The sequence below is a fragment of the Protopterus annectens genome, chromosome 10.part0 (assembly GCF_019279795.1).
Source record: "Protopterus annectens isolate FY-2018-M chromosome 10.part0, PAN1.0, whole genome shotgun sequence".
NCBI classification, from domain to species: Eukaryota; Metazoa; Chordata; order Ceratodontiformes; family Protopteridae; genus Protopterus; species Protopterus annectens.
In genome coordinates, this window is record NC_056744.1 from 82,207,120 (window position 1) to 82,226,030 (window position 18,911).

The 18,911-nt window shown below is 45.0% G+C and overlaps 1 protein-coding gene across 1 annotated transcript in view; it reads left to right on the forward strand.

Annotated features, from left to right (window-relative positions):
• Window positions 1-18,911, forward strand: part of NPLOC4 (NPL4 homolog, ubiquitin recognition factor) — a 1,702,928-nt gene that overhangs the window by 190,123 nt on the left and 1,493,894 nt on the right. The window contains exon 2 of the mRNA XM_044085045.1: window positions 9,847-9,927. Coding sequence (XP_043940980.1) covers window positions 9,847-9,927 — 81 coding nt within the window. The remainder of the gene's footprint in view (window positions 1-9,846; window positions 9,928-18,911) is intronic.

Genomic DNA, 18,911 nt, shown 5'->3' on the forward strand with positions numbered 1-18,911 from the left:
CCTCCTATTTTTTGTCTGTTCCTCCTAAAAACTGATGTTAAGTTGTCAATCTCGCCTTCATTCTTGCTGGATGGGTTCGGAGCCGATCCTCGGCTCCGACTCGGCACTTGCTTAGCTTGAGAACTCCTTTTACCAGCTCGAGGCAACCCTATATCCCATGATGCAAGGCGGGACTACCTCAGATCTCGTTTGCCGCTTTGCGAAGAGGTCTCCTTTTTGCCAGCTGAGGTAAGTTGGAGTTTTTCAAACAGCTTAGTCAGGGTTTATCTTTCCCTTTTCCCTTTTTATAGTGTGTAGTGTTCATACAATCCACCCTATTCCCCATATAGTTAAAAACTTTTACTTTTATAAAAAGTTTAAAAATTTTCAGTTAGGCCTAGGCCTCCTTTATTAATCCCTATCTGTGTGTCTGTGTTTGTGGGATTAATTGTGTGACTGTTTTGGGGTGTGTGTGTGAGTATTTTTGTTACTCTTTTTTCTTGGACGATGTCTAAGTAAAGGTCGCAGGCTTCAAGAAGTGTGACTCGTGCTGTCAGAAAATGTCTCTGACAGACGGTCACACTTCTTGTGTTTACTGCCTGGGGCCTTTACACCTGCAGGACTCCTGTGCTTTGTGTCACTCTTTTAGCCAGCGAGTCCTGCAGGAAAGGAGGAATAAATTAATCCTCCGTGGCTTACTAAAGCCGGAAGGTTCACCCCCTAAACCTGGGTCCAATAAACCTTCCAAGCCATCTGGTCAGGCTACAGCTTCCAAGCCTTCCCCGGTGGCTCCGACTCCTTCGGAGTTGAGATCGGCTCTGGCCGGAGCCGATCTTTCTTCTTCTCAGGTGGTAGGGTCGGTTCCGATTGGTTCCGACACCCAATCTGCTGTTGCCTTGTCGGCTCCGGCTGGAGCCGACATATTATCCAGTATCGGAGCCGAGAAGCCTTCGGCTCCATCTGGAACCCAGAGGGTGTCAGCTCCGATGACTTCATCCAAGAAGAGATCTCGGTCCCCTTCTTTGGAATCTATCCACTCGGCTCCGGGGTCTCCTCTTTTGTCGGAGCGGAGTCATCGGAGCCGATCTTCGAGATCTTCCAGGCTGTCTGACCACGATTTAGAGAGGGTGGTAAGCAGGCTGTTGAAGTCGCAGGCACTGGCCCAAATGCTCCATAGCCCGTCTCAGCAGACTTCGGCTATTGCTTCACCCCTTGAACTTCCTCCTCCGACTCCCCACCAGAGTTCGGAGCCGGAGCTTCTCGGGACAGCGACTGTGTCGGCGCCGGAGCCGATACATCCTTTTTCGGCTCCGTCGTCTTCGGCTCCGATCTCCTCCATGAGACCTTCCTTGGAGGGATCCGGTCGTCGAGTTTCCCTTGTCGGCTCCGAGGGGGCTAGTGGCATCGGACCCTTGTCCGACCCGCTCTCCCTCTCGGGCTTCGCTTTGGTAAGCTCGGCACCGACATCGCCTCGAGCCTTCCCTCTCAGTGGAGCCAGGAATTCCTATTTCCTCGGAACGGGAATATTCCGGCCTCCCGGGGAGGGGAGCCTTTGAGGTGATGAGGAGTGTCCTGGCACCTGAGCCAGGTCAACGGTCCATCCCTTTAGCTCCTCCCTCTTCGGTGCCTGTAGACGCCTCTTGCCAGCCTCTTGCTCTCAGGCCCAGGGATCCATCGCCCCAGGTTTCCCCATTGGGAATATCTTCCTCTTCCGAGGTTTCTCCTGACCCTGCAGGGGAACCCCCTCGGAAGAGGACGTGTAAGAGGAAACACACAGACTCCCCTGAGTCTACTACATCTGATACCGACTTAGATGAGTTGGAGGGTTCCCCACGATCCCCCTCTGAGGATGTCTCCTTTTCAGACATCCTTTAGCTCCTCAAACAGAGGGGGAATTGGCCCTCTATTAACCCCTCTGAGGATGAGTCGGTATACCTGGAGGCTTTTGGATCCCGATCCTCCACCTCCTGGGTGTCTCCGCCTTTCGACCCACTTATGCAGGTAGTGGCTCGGAAGGCGTGGGCAGCTCCAGATTCTGTGGAACCTGTCCCCAGGAGACCATCCAAATTTATTACGGCCCCTACAGACAAGCAGTTTCTTTCCAAGGGCGTCTCTGTGGATGCTATGGTGGTGGCGGCGGCCACCAAGAAGGAACTTGCGGATCCTTCAGTACCTGTCCATCCTCCTAACAAAGATTCTAGGACCATGGACAGGTATGGAAAGCGGATGTTTTCTTCAGCGACCTTTGCTATGCGTTCGCTGAACTACCTTTGTCACTTCACCAGGCTTCAAAGAGATATTCTCAAGGATCTAGGTGAAGTGGTCCAGGATCCTTCTGCTGCTGGGGCTCAAGAAAAGATTGCCTCACAGCTAGCAATCCTGAATTCCTTAACCAACTCCTCCATGCGGCTCATATCCTATGCAGCCGATGGAGCGAGCAGGGACGCAGGCACAGGAGTGGCTCTTAGACGTCAAGCCTGGATGCGGCTTTGTAATTTTGCGGACCCCTTTAAGGCATCCTTTACCAATACCCCCTTTGACGGTTCGGCTTTGTTCAGACCTCAGGTGAAGGAAACCTTGACCAGGTGTGAGCAGGACGGCAAAACTCTTTCTGCCGTTGGAGTCCATTTTTCCACCCCTTCTAGACCCTATCCCAAGGGTCAGAAGGGAGGGAAGATGTGGTTCCGCAAAGCCCAAGGAGCTGCGCCGGACACACGTGGTCAGTTTACCCCCAGAGGCAGAGGGGGTAACAATAATAGATGCCGCCCTAGGGGCAGAGGGGGTCCTCAGAACCAGGGCAACAGGGAGTCTCTCCCTGAGAAGCCCTTTCAGCACCCCTGAGGTGTTGCCCGACTGTCCACCCTTGGAGGCAGTCGGGGGAAGGATTTCGCTGTACCCAGTAGCCTGGCGTTCCCTTTCACAAGATATGTGGGTACAGTCGATCATATCCGAGGGTTACAAAATCCCCTTCGAAAGGTATCCCGTACCTCAACAATCCCTTCCAGACATCTCACCCGGTCAAAGGGATTTGGCAGACAAGGAGGTTTCAAAGCTCCTAGAAAAAAGAGCCGTCCAGACTGTTCCGGCATACCAAGTAGGATCCGGCGTCTACTCGAGATTCTTTTTGGTCCCCAAAAGGACGGGAGATTGGAGACCAATATTAGACCTGAGCAGTCTAAACAGATTTGTCAAGAAGGCAAGATTCCGGATGGTCACGCTTCAGTCCATTCTGCCCTTTCTGGGCAAGGACAACTGGATGTGCTCGATAGACCTTCAGGATGCGTACTATCACATAAAGATTCACAGGTGCTCCAGAAGGTTTCTCCGCTTTCGGCTAGGGACCAGTCATTATCAATTCAGAGCCCTGCCCTTTGGCCTCACTTCAGCCCCCAGAGTGTTTACCAAATGCATGGCAGTGGTCACAGCTCATCTGAGACGTCAAGGATTCCAGGTTTTTCCTTATTTAGACGACTGGCTCCTCTCCGCCACCACCAGGTGTCAGCTTCTTCAGACCAGAGACTACACTCTGCAGCTATGCAAGAGCTTGGGAATTTCAGTGAATTTCGAAAAATCTTCTCTGCGGCCTTGCCAATCTATCACCTTTATAGGCGCAGAATTAAACACCGTCAAAATGTTAGCCAGACTAACAGATCAGAGAATTCTGGACATCCAAAAATACGTTCGGATTTTATTGCAGAGCAGCAAAGTCAAAGCCAGATTGATACTAAAGGTTCTAGGTCTTATGGCTGCGGCCATTGTTCTTCTACCACTGGCTCGCTTCCACATGCGTCTTCTGCAGTGGATGTTATTCACTCAGTGGTCGTTCCACAGTCTGCCGATGAGTCACGAAATCTTAGTCACACAATCGTGCAGGACTCATCTGAACTGGTGGATATCTTCCCCTCTTCTTCATCAGGGCCGACCATTTGTTCTCCCTCCTCCGGTTGCCACAGTTACTACGGATGCCTCTCTGATCGGGTGGGGGGCATTATCAGGGCAGGATGGTCCACGGGACGTGGCAACCCATAGAATACCATCTGCACATTAATGTCCTGGAGATGAGAGCGGTGCTTTTAACGTTGCAAGCCCTCAACGACTTTCTTCCCACGGGGACTATTGCAGTGCAAACGGACAACATGTCCGTGGTCTGGTACATCAACAAGCAGGGCGGGACCAGGTCCTATCCGTTGTGTCGAGAAGCTCTCAGACTTTGGCAATGGGCAATCTCCTCTCATCGGTTTCTGATAGCAACGCACATCCCTGGCAGGTCCAACCTCTTGGCGGACAGGCTGAGCAGAGCCATTCTCATGCCTCACGAGTGGTCTCTCAATCAATCTATAGTGGACCAGATTTTTCTGAAGTGGGGCACACCTTGTTGCGATCTTTTTGCTACACCCCAAAACAACAAGTGCCCCGACTTTTTCACCCTCTTTCCCCTACCAGGCCAACCCCTGAGAGACTCTCTAACCTAGGATTGGCCCCGGGGACTTCTGTACGCTTTTCCTCCTTTCCCTTGATTCCACAAGTCATTCAGAAAGCCACCGTTTTGAGGGCCAAGTTGATTCTCATTGCCCCTTACTGGCCTCGACAAATTTGGTTTCCGTCTCTGCATCGTCACCTCCTGGTGCAGCCCTGGCATCTGGACCCAGTTCCGGATCTTTTGATCCACCAGTCGGGTCAACAGCACCGGGCCATTCATTCTCTCAACCTCACTGCTTGGTTGCTCCACTTCCTTCCCTAGCCAGGCTTCCTATGATCTCTGATCCGGTCAGAGATATCTTAGTGGCTTCTTTGAAGGCGGCCACCAGAACCGTTTATGCTAGCAAGTGGCGGCGTTTTCCATTTGGGCAAATTCCAGAAATATTGATCCCTTTACTGCTCCTGTGCATTCTGTTTTAGATTTCCTGGCTGAAGTTTTTCAGTCAGGATCTTCTTCATCTACAGTAAAAGTTCAACTGGCTGCTATTTCCAAGTATCATGTTGGCTTGCAAGATCATAACATTATGTCACATAGACTATGCAAGGCCTTTCTGAGAGGAGGTTTCTCCTGAAGCCGCCAATAAAACATCTTCCCCCACAATGGGATCTGAATTTAATGTTAGCAACCTTGACGTTACCACCCTTGAACCGTCTGCTTCATGTTCATTGAAATTATTGACCTGGAAAACTATATTTTTACTGGCTGTCACTTCAGCAAGAAGGGTTTCGAGATTCAAGCTCTCTGCATCCGTTCCCTTACTTGGTCTTTCACAAGGACAGGGTATCCTTGAGAACAAATCCGTCCTTTCTTCCCAAAGTTGTTTCTCAAACTAATATTAATCAATCTATCGATTTACCAGTCTTTTTTCCTAATTATTCTGACAAAGCAGAGCAAAAGCTTCATTTTTGGATGTCCATCGTCAGCTCAGGTACTATTTGCATAGAACTAAACAATTCAGGAAATCAGACCAATTATTTGTCTCCTATGCAGAAAACAGGAAAGGTCTTCCGTATCAAAAGTGACCGTATCCAGATGGTTGTCTTCCACCATTTCTTACGTGTATTCGCTCAGAGGCAAGCAACTACCTTCTAAACCGAAAGCACACTCAACCAGGAGTCTATCCACTTCTGCAGCTTTTCAGGATAGACTACCCATTGATACCATTTGTGCAGCAGCTACTTGGGCCACTCCTCATACCTTTGTCTCTCATTACAAATTGGATTTGGCCTCTAGGGACAGGGCCAGTTTTGGCTCCACAGTTCTCAAGAGTCTGTTCCATTGAGCCACCCGGGATACAGGTGCTAGGGACGCGGTCCCATCCAGCAAGAATGAAGGCGAGATTGACAACTTAACATTTAGAAGTTATGTACCTACCATAACGTTCCATGTTAGTTGTCTTCTCGCCTTCTTTCTTGCGTCCCTCCCTCCTTCCCCCTGGCCTGGACAGATCTTGAAGAGTTCCCTCTTCTCAGGTTGTTTCCTCCTGAGCCTTCATTAGAGGAGTCCTTTATTATGAACTTGGTTTTCCTAGTTATATTAGGTTAGTCCTTAGCAGGGTATGTTAGCTACCAAACGAGATCTGAGGTAGTCCCGCCTTGCATCATGGGATATAGGGTTGCCTCGAGCTGGTAAAAGGAGTTCTCAAGCTAAGCAAGTGCCGAGTCGGAGCCGAGGATCGGCTCCGAACCCATCCAGCAAGAAAGAAGGCGAGAGAAGACAACTAACATGGAACGTTATGGTAGGTACATAACTTCTAATTTCTTTGACAAATCACTGAGATCTAAGGGTTAAAGTCACTAAATAATGACATGCATTGGAGTATCAGACTTCATATCTTTCAGAAAATGCATGCTAACACAAATCATGCTATACCAGCTTAATGAGCAACATTTAGTATTTGTCCCTATTTTGGTGCTTTTGTCCCCCAATTATATCCGGTTTTGTCCAGATTTCTTGTGCTAAGAGGTTTGAAGGTATGATAACTAGGCTAGACTGGATAAAACTTAGATTTTACTGGAGCATATGAATGTAATTGAAAGCTTTGACACTTTATCACATCATGATCTGAAATAGCTATTGTAGAAAACTAAGATAAAGATGTAGGATAATGAGGTTAAAGTAATACTTTGGTGCATTCCTACTTGTTGAGACACTTAAACTCTTGAATAATTTCTCCACCCGTTTGTTAATTATGGAATCTAGAAATCTCTGTAGAAGAGAGCTAGTGAGCTGGATAAAATTGAAAGCTTTAAAAACGGGGTAGACATAAGAGGTTTTGGGAAAGACGTAATAGAAATTATTTAGAGCGGATGACAAAGGTTAAAGTATCGCAGAATAAGGGGAATCTGACAGAACAAAAAGAGGAGCACTTGCAGAGTATGAAGTAACGAGGCACTTTAACAAGTATGCGTTTGGAAAGGCTGCTTTAAGCAATTGTTTTTTTTCTGATGACTGCAGAGTACTTTTAGCACAACAACTTGGGCATCAGAAAGTAGAAAGGCTCCCAAGTTTTGGAGACAACCCCATCACAAGAAAAAATAACCAGAAATCATTTAGAGGTGTTAAAGATATTTCAGAAATGTTATGAAATTTTTATAAAGCAGATGAATTTAGAACCCAAGAAAAGACAGAAATGAAAATTATTTTGGAAGTTTTGATTGCCAGAGTTAGAGGAAAATGAGGCTCAATTAATTGCCAATATAGAAAGAGGTGAATCAGGATGGAAGTCTCTGGTAACCTGTATTCCTGTGGAACTTTTGAAGTTAGGAGTGAAGAAAGTGGTAATCTGGAAGGTTTTATTTAACAGTATTTTAAAAGGTTGGGAGGGAATCACCAGCATTTGGAGGGAGAAAAATAAAGGCTGTGATGGCTGTATTACACAAAGAAGGTAAAGATCCTTCATACCCATGTTCATATAGACCAATTTAACTTTTAAACCATGATTTGTTCTTTCTCCTTTGTTATTTGCTTTATATTTAGAGCCATTGGGGGAAAAAGGGCTCACAAATTCAAGAATATAACTGATACGGTAATCAAGAAAAGTTAGGTTAATTTGGAGATATTATTCTGTACTTGTTAAATAAAGGACATTTCTGTGTTTTGGAATGTTTTGACATGGTTTCAGATTTTTCAGGATATGCAGTTGATAAATTTAAAGCAAAAGCTATAGAGGTAAACTAAGTGAATTGGTTCAGCAGTACCCGTGTTTTATGGGTACATGAGATGAAGTATGTAGGTGCATGGTTTAAAAAGGATTGTGTTATGGAAACTAAAGATATGTAGGAAGAAACTAAAGATAATGCAAAGCTAATACAAAAACTGAAAAAAATGGAAACAATTATGGATAATAAGCAACGGAAATGTATTTTGAATCTTTAGTTTTATGTACAGGTTTAGGATTATGTGATCTGATAGGTATTTTAGAGCTACACAGTTAAGACCGATTAATATATATCCAAGCAGAAGGTTATAAATCAAAGTGGAAAAGGATGATGATGAAACCGGGGGATGGAGTTTGAGAAGTAAGGGAAAGAGTAGGATTTTGGATACAGATCATATACAGAATACTATATTCATAAAGTTGCAGAAAATATTGTAAAAACTAAGCCAACAGGGAAATGGAGATTTTGCCAAGAAGGGTAATTACAAGTAGTGGTGTGGAAAATGGGCAAGAGGGGGCTGGAATTTAATGGAGAAAATTGATAAAGGAACCAAGGTATTGGGAGTAGGACTACTGGTTAGAGATTGCCTTCCATACCAGGGATGGATATCGGAGTATAGACAAAATGAAAGGGATAGAGGTGTGGTAAGTGAGAGACCAACCCTGGTAGAGTTTTTAGTAGAGTCTAGAACAGAAGTTGCCATTAAAGAGAGAATTAGTAGGGCATATAAAATATTGTATGACAGCTGTAAGAATCTATCCAGTGAGGTTAGAAAAGGTTGGGAAGACTGGAAAGGCAACTTAAATTTTACAAAGGATCAGTGAGAGGACATTAGTGAGGCTCCCAAGTATGTATCAGTCTGGAAGGTGTAGGATATTTGCTTGGGAGTGTTTGCATAAGTATTTTTATATCCATCGCAGACCTCCTGGAACTTCTCCTGAGGTAGATAGCAAATATTGGAAGTATGATGGAAAAGAGAGATGTAATTGAATGTGTGTTTTGGGGAAGTGTAACGAGTTGGCTGATTTTACTCTCTTGTACCAGGCAACATCAACGTATACCATAATCTTCCTTATTTGAAAGTCAGCTAGCTTTGTATGTTTGTTTTTCTAGTCTGCAAGAAGAAGTTTATTGCTGATATGTTTTTGTTTGTATGTATCAGTATTATGAACTTGCATCTGCATTTAAATCACAGTATGCATACTGTGCTAATTATTTCTTTTGTTTGTATCATTTATCAGTCATGATGTGCCAGAGATCATCGGACAGTGAACAGTTTGAACACCACATAAAATAAAATTTACATTGATTGACACATGGACCAAACTGTATATATGTATTTACACAGACATCTAATTTCTAGTGTGGGGTATTGAGTACGTGTAGAGTTATTTTCTTTAGGCTTCCATTATTAATGATCTGTATTTACTCAGGTGGGGCCCCCACCCTCCTTAGTCAGTAAATGACTAAGTGATAAGCGCCACTTAATCTGACTGAATCATACCTTTTTTGTGGGGTAGCATTGCTTCATATAGAAGCATATAAGCAGGGCAAAAACATATGGAGTACTGCAACATAGTTGTTTTATAAACTTGAAGGTCAACAGCATAAATACTTCATGGAACAGGTAATCTGTGGTGTTCATGTAAAGACTTCAAGAAATGCATCTTCCACAGAAGAATATCAAGAGAGGCCGAGTTAATTTATCCAGACTTTGTGTGATGTGAAAATGTTGCAGATACAACCATCTGGCCTTTTCCACAAAACTGTTTTATGACTTAGAAAGATGAGCAAAAGTTTAGGGCTGTTGAGCGATTAAAGCTTTTAATCGAGGGCTGTTGAGCGATTTAAAGCTTTTAATAGAGTTTAATCTAACAATTGTGTTGTAGCTGTTGTAATCCAGTGGTAAATAATTGCAGAAGTGTAAATGAATAAGTACTCTCATGGTATGTGAAGATAAACTCTTATGGAGTTGACAGGGTAGGGAAATTTCAGTTGCAGTGCAACACTTGCATTGTGGAGGCAGAAGGACAGAATTCCATGAGTTTTAGTAAACTTCTGTATTTTGTTGCTCTTGCAGCACAGTGTGTAAATTTGTATTTTGATCAAAAAGTACATTATGGGAACATAACATGCCACACTTGTGTTTTTAAGTAAAACATTTTCTTGTAATGTGGCAATTGTGATTTCTTTGTCTGATTTAATGTACTTTGTTTTATTTTGTAGATTATTCGTGTGCAGTCACCAGATGGAGTAAAACGGATTGCAGTAACTAAACGTGAATCTGTTTCAGCATTTTTGAAGAAGGTACTTGACAGTTTCATGGAGTCTTTCTTGCATGCTTTAGTATTGATTAGGGCTGGAAGAGAATACTGCCATATTTTACTTGGTTATTCTCGATGCATTACTAATTTACTCTGACATTTATTTCACAGGTTAATTAAGAATAGACTTGGCATTTGTAATAATCTGTGTTGTAGTCTAGTGTTTAAAATGAGCTATGAATGAACTGTACACTTTTAGTTCCTGCTGTGCCCATGATGGCTACATTAAAGTCTTTTAAACACCCAGACTTTCCATGCTATACCACTGGACAAAAAGTGAACGGGAATGGTGTGTTAGGAGGAAAAGTATTATAATCCTTAATAGAAAATGATACTTAGTAGGTGGTGGTTCTTCTGTCCTCTTGGGTCTTACCCAGTAACTCCCCTTCCTTTTTTTAAGCCAGTTGACCAATTTACGTTTTTAATGGGGCAGGTGCCAGGCACTTTCCAGCTTTGGAAAGAGCACTATGGCCCATTTGCTCCCTGACTGGAGACCAGAATCCCCCCCATTCATTCTTTAAAGAAGCAAAAATTAGCAGGGAACAGGAAAGTCTCATTCACCTGGAGGACTCATTTTTCCAACCCATAGAACTGTCACTCTCTTGAGGCTGATCTGTACAGTTCCATTCTGTTTCTCTTTCTGCAAGAAGAATATGTGAATCTCCACATGCCTTCCCCAGCCGGTGGAGTGCACTGAGGAGCAGTATGCACTCAGAAGACTTGGCTCTGCAGGCATGGCATCCACAGCTGTCTCCAAGCCCACCCATCCTGGGATGGGCATGTTGGCAACCGCCACTCACTGCCGTCCCCTCTGGCCTGTTTCTTCCAGCGTCATTGCTGTTATGGGAGCTCCAGTTTTATGAGGTGCTGTCAAGATTTCATTATTCTGCACCACAATAGCATTCATATTTGTGGCAGTTTGAGCTTTGTCTTGTTGAATTCTGTCAGGTTATAGACTCCTGTATAAACTGTTCTGAAGTCTACTGTTAGGGTGCACTTCTTTTGGCATAATTTACTTTGACTGTGCGTGAGAAGCATAGCTCTTGCACAGGGTGGTGGCTTTAGTTAAGATATGTGGCTCGCTGTTCCAGAGTCTATTTCTCATTCCAAGCCTCTTATTGCCAGTGTGGGGTTTGCATGTCCTCCCCTTAGGATGATGTTCTGTTGGCCTGGGACTCGAGTCTCCTCTTAAGTTTTCCTGAGCTCCAGCTCTTACTTTGGAGTACAGTACTATCCTTTCTGTATCTCCTTTGTTATTTTTAAGCTGGAAATGGCTTCAGACAATTGCTTTAATTTTTATTTATTTTTGTGTTTCACATCTTGTTCCTTTCTTCAGATTTGTTTCCATCAATTTTGGACTACAGTTTCATCATTTGCGTCCTTGTTTGTTTTTAATATGGTAAAAATTCTCCTCCCTTTTAAGTTGCAGTTTTCTGATGTTCTTTGTGTTTCACTGTTGCAGTCATCACCCTTGGGTTTATCTGCCTGCAGGTAGCCCTCAGTCGGCCTGAATACCAGAGACTTAGTATTTCTGCGTTGGATGCTGTCGCTCCAGGACTGACGTCAGGTCATCAGGGGTATAAAAACAGGGAGCCGCCGCCGTTACGTCAGTCTTTCGTGGCGAGGAGCCTGACGCAGAAGCCATTCGTAAGTGATGGTTGGCCGCTATCTGAATTTTCATTTACGAATAATCCTAAACATAAGGATAAAGACAGAGACGGACTGCATAGGTCCAAAGTTGCCGACGATGCCTCCGTTAAGCTAGTTGCCTGTCCGCTGGTACTCAGTGAGGTGCTTTTGCAGCTCGTGATGCCCACTTCAGTGGATTCGCATGCCTCTACCGAGACCCATTTGGAGTCCGGTATGCCGCGAGACTCTTCTTCGACTATGGAACCTGTGGATGTCTCTACCTTGGATGGGTCTGGAGCCGCTGTGCAGGCACTGGCTTCTGAGGCAGTTCTTTGCTCAACCGATGTTAGACTCAAACCAACTTCTTTTTTAAGCAAAACTACCGAGTTTCTTAGGCCCAGAGTACGCACTACGCCTAGAAAACTGACCAACGCGCATGCACCTGCTTCCATGCCACAAAAACAAATGCTTAGAATAGCAGAAGACCTTATTACACTGATTAGGAGAAGTCAGCCTTCCCCTGCTAAGAGGAGGAGACCAGTCCCCTACAGCTTCTACAGACCAGGAGTCCGATGACTCTGAGATTTCTTATTATGAAGACATGCCCTTATCTGCTTATGAGGATTCAGATGCAGAGGAATCCATTACCTCTGCCTCCCCTCCAGAGGATTTTTCTTTTGGTGAAACCTTGCATACCTTAAGAGAACATTTCCACTGGGAATGCCAAGACTATCCCCAGTCCAAAAAGAGACTCAGAGAATTCCTAGAGGTGCCTCAGCACAGGTCTTTACCAATACCCCCTGTCCTGGATGATGTTGTTGATGATTTTATGGAATCCAGTCTTAACCCTGACACTTTACCTCCTGCCCCTAGGAAACCAGACCGGCCTGGAGGGGGTAACTGATGCTTGAAAATTTCTTTTCAAGAATTCTACTGCTGACCCAGAGATCATTTCCCAGGGGCCTAAAGCTATCAAGGCTACTACAGCCAAGAATCCCACCCCTTCAGACAGGGATTCCAGAGCTTTGGACAGATTAGGTAAGAAGGTATATATACCTCTGCAACTCTTGGTATTAGGGCATTGAATTGCCAGTTTCACATGCTGAAGTACTAGCAGCATATTATGGAACTTAATAAACAAAAAGTGGCAACCTTTACAGACTTTGCAGAAAATAAAGAATTGCAGGAGCTTATGCACTCTGCAAGCCAAGTCAGTAAGCATACTTTGCAGTGTGGCTTTGATGCCCTAGAAATATTTTGCCGGGCAGCAGTCACTGGATCTGTACAGAGAAAAGACATGCTTGGCTCAAGGAGCAGACCTTGCCAGACCATGTCAAATCAAAGTTGCTAGACGCTCCTTTGAACAAGAACAGCTTGTTTGGCACCAAAACAGAAGAAGTTCTTAAAAGATGGAAGAAAAAGCTAACTCTGTGCAGACTGTTAAAGAATTCTTACAAGTGCAACCCCCTAGATTTAATAGGCATTGCCCTTCCAAACACTGGTCCTTTCCAGCCCTCTCCAGGCCTTCTCAAACCAAACCCAGGGGGTAATAGACCACCCAGACTACAGTCTCAGGCTGTACAGAGATCTAAGCAATGGACCTGTTAAGCCACTTCCTTACGGAAAAAACTCACAAGGACTTCTTTACTCCACTCCCCAGCCCTGCCCAATTGCTTGTGCCCCTAGGAGGAAAACTTGCCCTTCATGCAAAAAATTGGATGTCCATCACACAGAAATGGTGGGTCCTCAACATTGTATCCCAAGGGTACAAATTTTATTTCCATTCACTGCCAACCCTAAGCGGGTTTCCAGACCTTCCTCCAAACCAGCGGGCAGAGGCTCAAAGCCAAGTAGCTTCCCTGCTCAATATCAGAGCTATTCAGCCGGTTCCAGTAGAACAGAAGGGTCAAGGATTCTACTCCAGACTCCCAGGAAAGAGGGCTGTTTGCACCCAATCCTGGATCTTTCAGTTCTCAACACCTTCCTGGTGGTACCAAAATTCAAAATGCTTACCCTGCAACAGCTTTTTCCTATGCTAGCCTCTAGAATTAAAAGTGCCTATCTGCACATCCCCATAAGGGAGTCATGCAGGAAGTATCTACGTTTCAGGGCAGGATCTATGCATTATCAGTTCTCTGCACTTCCCTTTGGCTTATCTACTGCACCCAGAGTTTTCACAAAATGCCTGGCTCCAGCCATTGCATACTGCAGGCAGAGAAATATCCAAATGTTCCCGTACTTGGACGACTACCTGATTCAGGCGGACAGTCAGGAGTTGCTGTTGCAGCACCTGACATTTGTGAAACACCTCACTTCCTTGGGGTACACCATCAACAAAAAGAAATCAAAACTGGTACCCAGTCAAAAGATTTTATTCCTGGGAGCAAGCTTGGACAGAACATACCAGATGGCATTCCTCACTTCAGAAAAACAAGTTTGATAGCCTACTTCAAACAAATTGCCACCAGAACCCAGATATCTGCAAGAAAAATACTGCAGGCCCTAGGGTTCATGGCCTCATGTATACTGCTAATTCCTTATGCAAGACTGCATATGAGGAAACTTCAGTGGTACTTAGAAAGTCTTTGGTGCCAACATTCTCAGGACCTGGAAACGGTCATTCCTATCGTACCCTGTCTAAGGACAGAGTTCCTGTGGTCGGCAGAAGCATGCTACCAGAACAAGGGACTGTCCTTTTCTCACCCTCACACTGCCCAGACCCTAACCACAGATGCATCAGACAATGCCAGGGGAGCACACATGGACGGCAGATGCATTCAGGGCCACTGGAGCCCAAGTCAAATTCATCTGCATATAACCAAAAAGAGATGCTAGCTGTGCAGAACGCCCTGACAACTTTCAGACCCCAACTCTTTCTAGGACAACTGCTAATAAAAAACCGACAACACCACAGTTATATGGTATATCAACAAGCACTGGGGAATCCACTCCTAACCACTCTTCAGGTTAGCCACAGACCTGTGGCACATGGCCTTGGACATGCAAGTTCATCTGCAAGCTCAATTCCTGTCAGGTAAACAAAACTCACTGGTAGATGACTTGAGCAGAACTCTCCTAGACCCACACAAGTGGCAATTAGAGCCCAGCACCTTCAACCTTCTGATTTAGAAATGGGGACCCCAGAGGTGGAACTCTCTGCCTCCCCCTATAACCACCAGCTCAGCAAATTCTGCTCCAGGAATCCTCGCAGCAGGGCCTGGAAAGTGGATGCCCTATCTTTTCAGTGGGTAAATCTTTCAATCTAGGCCTTTCCCCCTCTGCCCCTTCTCTCAAGAGTTTTACTCAAGGTAAGACAGGACAGACGAAGGACAATTCTGTTTGCCCCAGACTGGTCACACCAGCACTGGTACCCACTCCTGCGCAGCCTGTCACCGGTGCCACCCTGGCACCTACACCAGAACCCAACACTGCTCTCTCAGCAGGACGGACAGATTTTGCATCCACAACTGCAAAAGCTAAATCTTGCAGCCTTGCTAATTCCTTGAATTCTTCCCTAGCAACCCTAAACAAGCAAGATGCTGGATGTCAGTCTTGAAGCCAGAAGACCCAGTGCAAGAAAATCCTATGCTGACAAGTGGAAAAAGTTCTGCTCCTGGATTCTATCTAAAGGAGAGGACACAACTCTGCCTCCCTGCCTCTAATCCTGGATTACTGTGCAGATCTACTCCACAAAGGCCTGTCCTTCTCCATTAAGATACATGCCTCAGCCATTTCGGCTCATTACAACACTGAGCCACCTCTCTTCTCGCACCCTCTTATCAAATGGTTTCTGAGAGGGGCAAACAACTTGAGGCCACCAAGGAGAACACCCACCCCTGCTTGGGACCTTAACTTTGTACTGGAAAAGCTCACCCCCCCCCCCTTAAACCTGCTGCATCAGCAGACTTAAAATTCCTCTCTTGGAAAATGGCCTTGCTTCTGGACATCACTTCAGCTAGAAGAGTGTCTGAGCTACAAGCACTTATGGCTGTGTAACACTTCATTTTTTTCCCATGCTGACAGGGTTTCCCTCAGGACTAGCCCTTCTTTCATGCCTAAAGTTGTGTCCAGTGTGGCTCTCAACCAATCGATCCATTTGCCAGCTGTCTTCCCTAATCCTCAAAATAAAGGGGAAAGGGTCCTGCACTCCTTGGATGTGCACAGATAGCTCAGATTCTACCTTGACAGGACTAAGCCCTTCAGAAAATCTGACCAGTTACTAGTCAGCTTTGCAACAGGGGCAGAGGGCAAGGCCATTTCAAAACAAACTATTTCCAAATGGATAGCACACTGCATCCATTTCTACTACAAGCACCATGGGAAACCAATCCCTCAGGGGGTCAGAACACATTCCACTAGGGCAACCTCTACCTCTACAGCATTTCTCATGGGAGTCCATACCAGGGACATCTTGGAAGCTGCTACCTGGAGTTCAGTACACACCTTCACCAGGCATTATCACCTGCCTATCTTTTCCAAATCCAGGGCAGGTTTTGCAACAGCAGTCCTGCAAGGCATACTAGTCAGACCTTACCCTTCTTGACTGCTTCCACCCTTCAGCTTTGGGAATCCACCCAAGTGTGATGATTGCAACAGGGAAACACGAAGAACATAGTACAGTTGTGTACACTTACCATAAATGTAGATGTTTGTGTATTCACTGTTGCAGTCCTGGTTTCCCTACCTCCAGCCCCCTGGTCTGTCTCTCTCTCTCACTCTCTCTCTCTCTCTCTCTCTCTCTCCCTGTCTCTCCCTGTCTCTCCCTGTCTCTCCCTGTCTCTCTCTCTGTCTCTCTCTCTGTCTCTCTCTCTGTCTCTCTCTCTGTCTCTCTCTCTCTGTCTCTGTCTCTCGGGTATTGGTATTTACTTTTTACTGGTGGTGTTTTCCCCACCATAACTTACTTTGGGGGCCTCCTGACATTTGGGCCAAGAAAAACTGACGTAATGGTATCAGCTGCCTGTTTTTATACCCCTGATGACATGATGTCAGTCCTGGAGCAACAACATTCCAGCCAGAAGTACTAAGTCTCTGGTATTCGGGCCGACTGAGGGCTACCTGCAGGCAGATAAACCCAAGTGTGAATACACTCAAACATCTACATTTATGGTAAGTGTACACAACTGTACTTTTTATTTTCATCCAGTCCCTAATTTGTAGGTTTTTTTAAAAGGTGCTTCCAGCTCTATTTAGCTTGTTTTGGGTTGGCTTCTATGTGTGGGTCTGTACCTATATCTGTTAAGACTAACCACTTTCCCTTGTGTGTCTTGGATAGGTAAGCATTTTGCTTCTCCTTTACAATTTTTGTGAAGATTGACTTGGGCATTCCCTGGGGTACTTTTACAGTGTCATAGTCCATGCGGATAGGTGTGTCTTTTTCAGCTGTGCGTGAGTATCCCTGGTCCATAGCAACTGCCTTCCCATCTTGACTCTGCTGTTTGATGCTGACTTTGTCAACATTGATTCCTTTGGTGTGAAACTCCTCCTTCGTTCTGGGATTTGGGGCTAGGGAGTTGAGGCCAACACCATCTCTGCTGTTGTGGCTCTTTGAGCTTTTGGGGCCAAACTCCTCCTCGATTCTGAAATTCTGAGTTAGAAAGTCATGGTCTTTCAGTGCCAGTATTGTCAATGCACCTTTGGCATCTTCATCCTTTAGACTATTGGGACCAGAGTAGTCATTGCCAAGGTCAACATCACTGGAACTCTGTCAGAGAAGGTCATTCTGTCAATGTTTATTCTTTTGTGGTGCCTGTTACTGCTGATCAGTGTATATCCTTGGTGCTAAAGGTATTTCTGATGCTGACAGTGTTAGCATTGCACTCTTCTTTGCAAAAGTTTCCCTTGAGTGCACTGGCTCTGTTCCCAGACCATGTTCATTCTGTTCTTGCAGCCTTCCATTCCCACTAACCTATATACAGAGAACTAGAAAACTGCCATAGAAGTTATTGTCTTTGGTCTGGCTATTCAGCTTTCTCCTTATCCTCAAAGTTCCCCACCAGGCATATTGAATAAGTAAATGTAAGAGGAAGCACTTTGTCCCTCTGCTCTGGAGTTGCCCATTTCAAACACTGAAGATGCGAAATAAGGTGATTCCCCAGCATCCCATCTGGACAATCTACAAACTTGTATAGAAGGTGTTTCAGTTCCCGTCCATTAGCCCACTGGGTGGTCCCAGTAGTGAGGGCAGAAAGACTTCCATTCTTTGTCCGGAGGGCATAGAAAGATACAGATGTAGTGATCCCAATTTCAAGAAAACCACTCTGGGGTCCTCTTCTGCCTGAGGATTGGATTGCATAGGTATAGACTCCATTATCACTGTAGAAGCCCTAAAGAGGAAGCCCACTCCCCAGAATTTGATGATCCACCCCCTAATACGGAATTCAGAGCTCTACATTGCCATGCGAAGACGCTCTTTTTTTTTTTTTTTTTTTTTAAGCATGTTAAGCTTTTCTCTAAGGATGCTTAACTGTCTTAAATGCTAAGATTCTAGCATCGATGACCTGGTGTCATTTCTTTGAATAGAGCCTTCACCCTTAATTAGAAGTTTTCACAGTACAACTAGCATGGGGAAAACTGATTTGAAATCCTATTTCTAGAAAGTAGAGTAACAGCTGTATTGCATTTGCCTTCCTAAATGAGAGTATAGCTGCTCATTTTGCCCTTTTTTGTCTAATCTGCTGCTAGACCCTTTTTACATACTATTTTACTCTCAAAGTTGAGGTGGATGCAGTAGACAGCTGAGAGCAACCAGTTTTTCCACCTTGTTTTAAGGGAGATACCTAAAGACTGGAGTATCTGGGGGGAAATCCACATGACTATGGAGCATATGCACTGTACACAGTAAATGTAGGTCAGCATTGTAGAGCTGTGTGTCTTGACACTAGATCAAGAGAAGTGGTGGTAGATGAAGTTATTACTCAATATGCAGTCAACAGACAGACTGGACAAAGCTCTGTCTATGCTTTGAGGCTTTATGAATGAGTTGGTTGGCTGAATAGATAAAGGCAGCCAAGAAGCTGTGCATCTCTGTACTGAAGTGGATTTTGTGAAGCATCTAAAAAAACTGTCATAGATGAAAATGTGGCACAAGAAGAACGAAGTATGATTAAGCATCCACATTTAAAGGTTGAAAACTTCAAAAATGGGTCTCTATGAACATGTTAAATTCTTTGGTGTGCCAGAATTGATTATATGGAAAGGAGCCAGTGTCTGCTTGAGATGTGGAATTCATCCCTTTGTCAACTCAACAAGGAGAGTCACCTGTAATTGCAGACAGAGCTGGGAGATTCAACCTGCAGAGTTGTTGACCTAGAAAAGCAGTTAAGTTGCATTTTTTTTTGA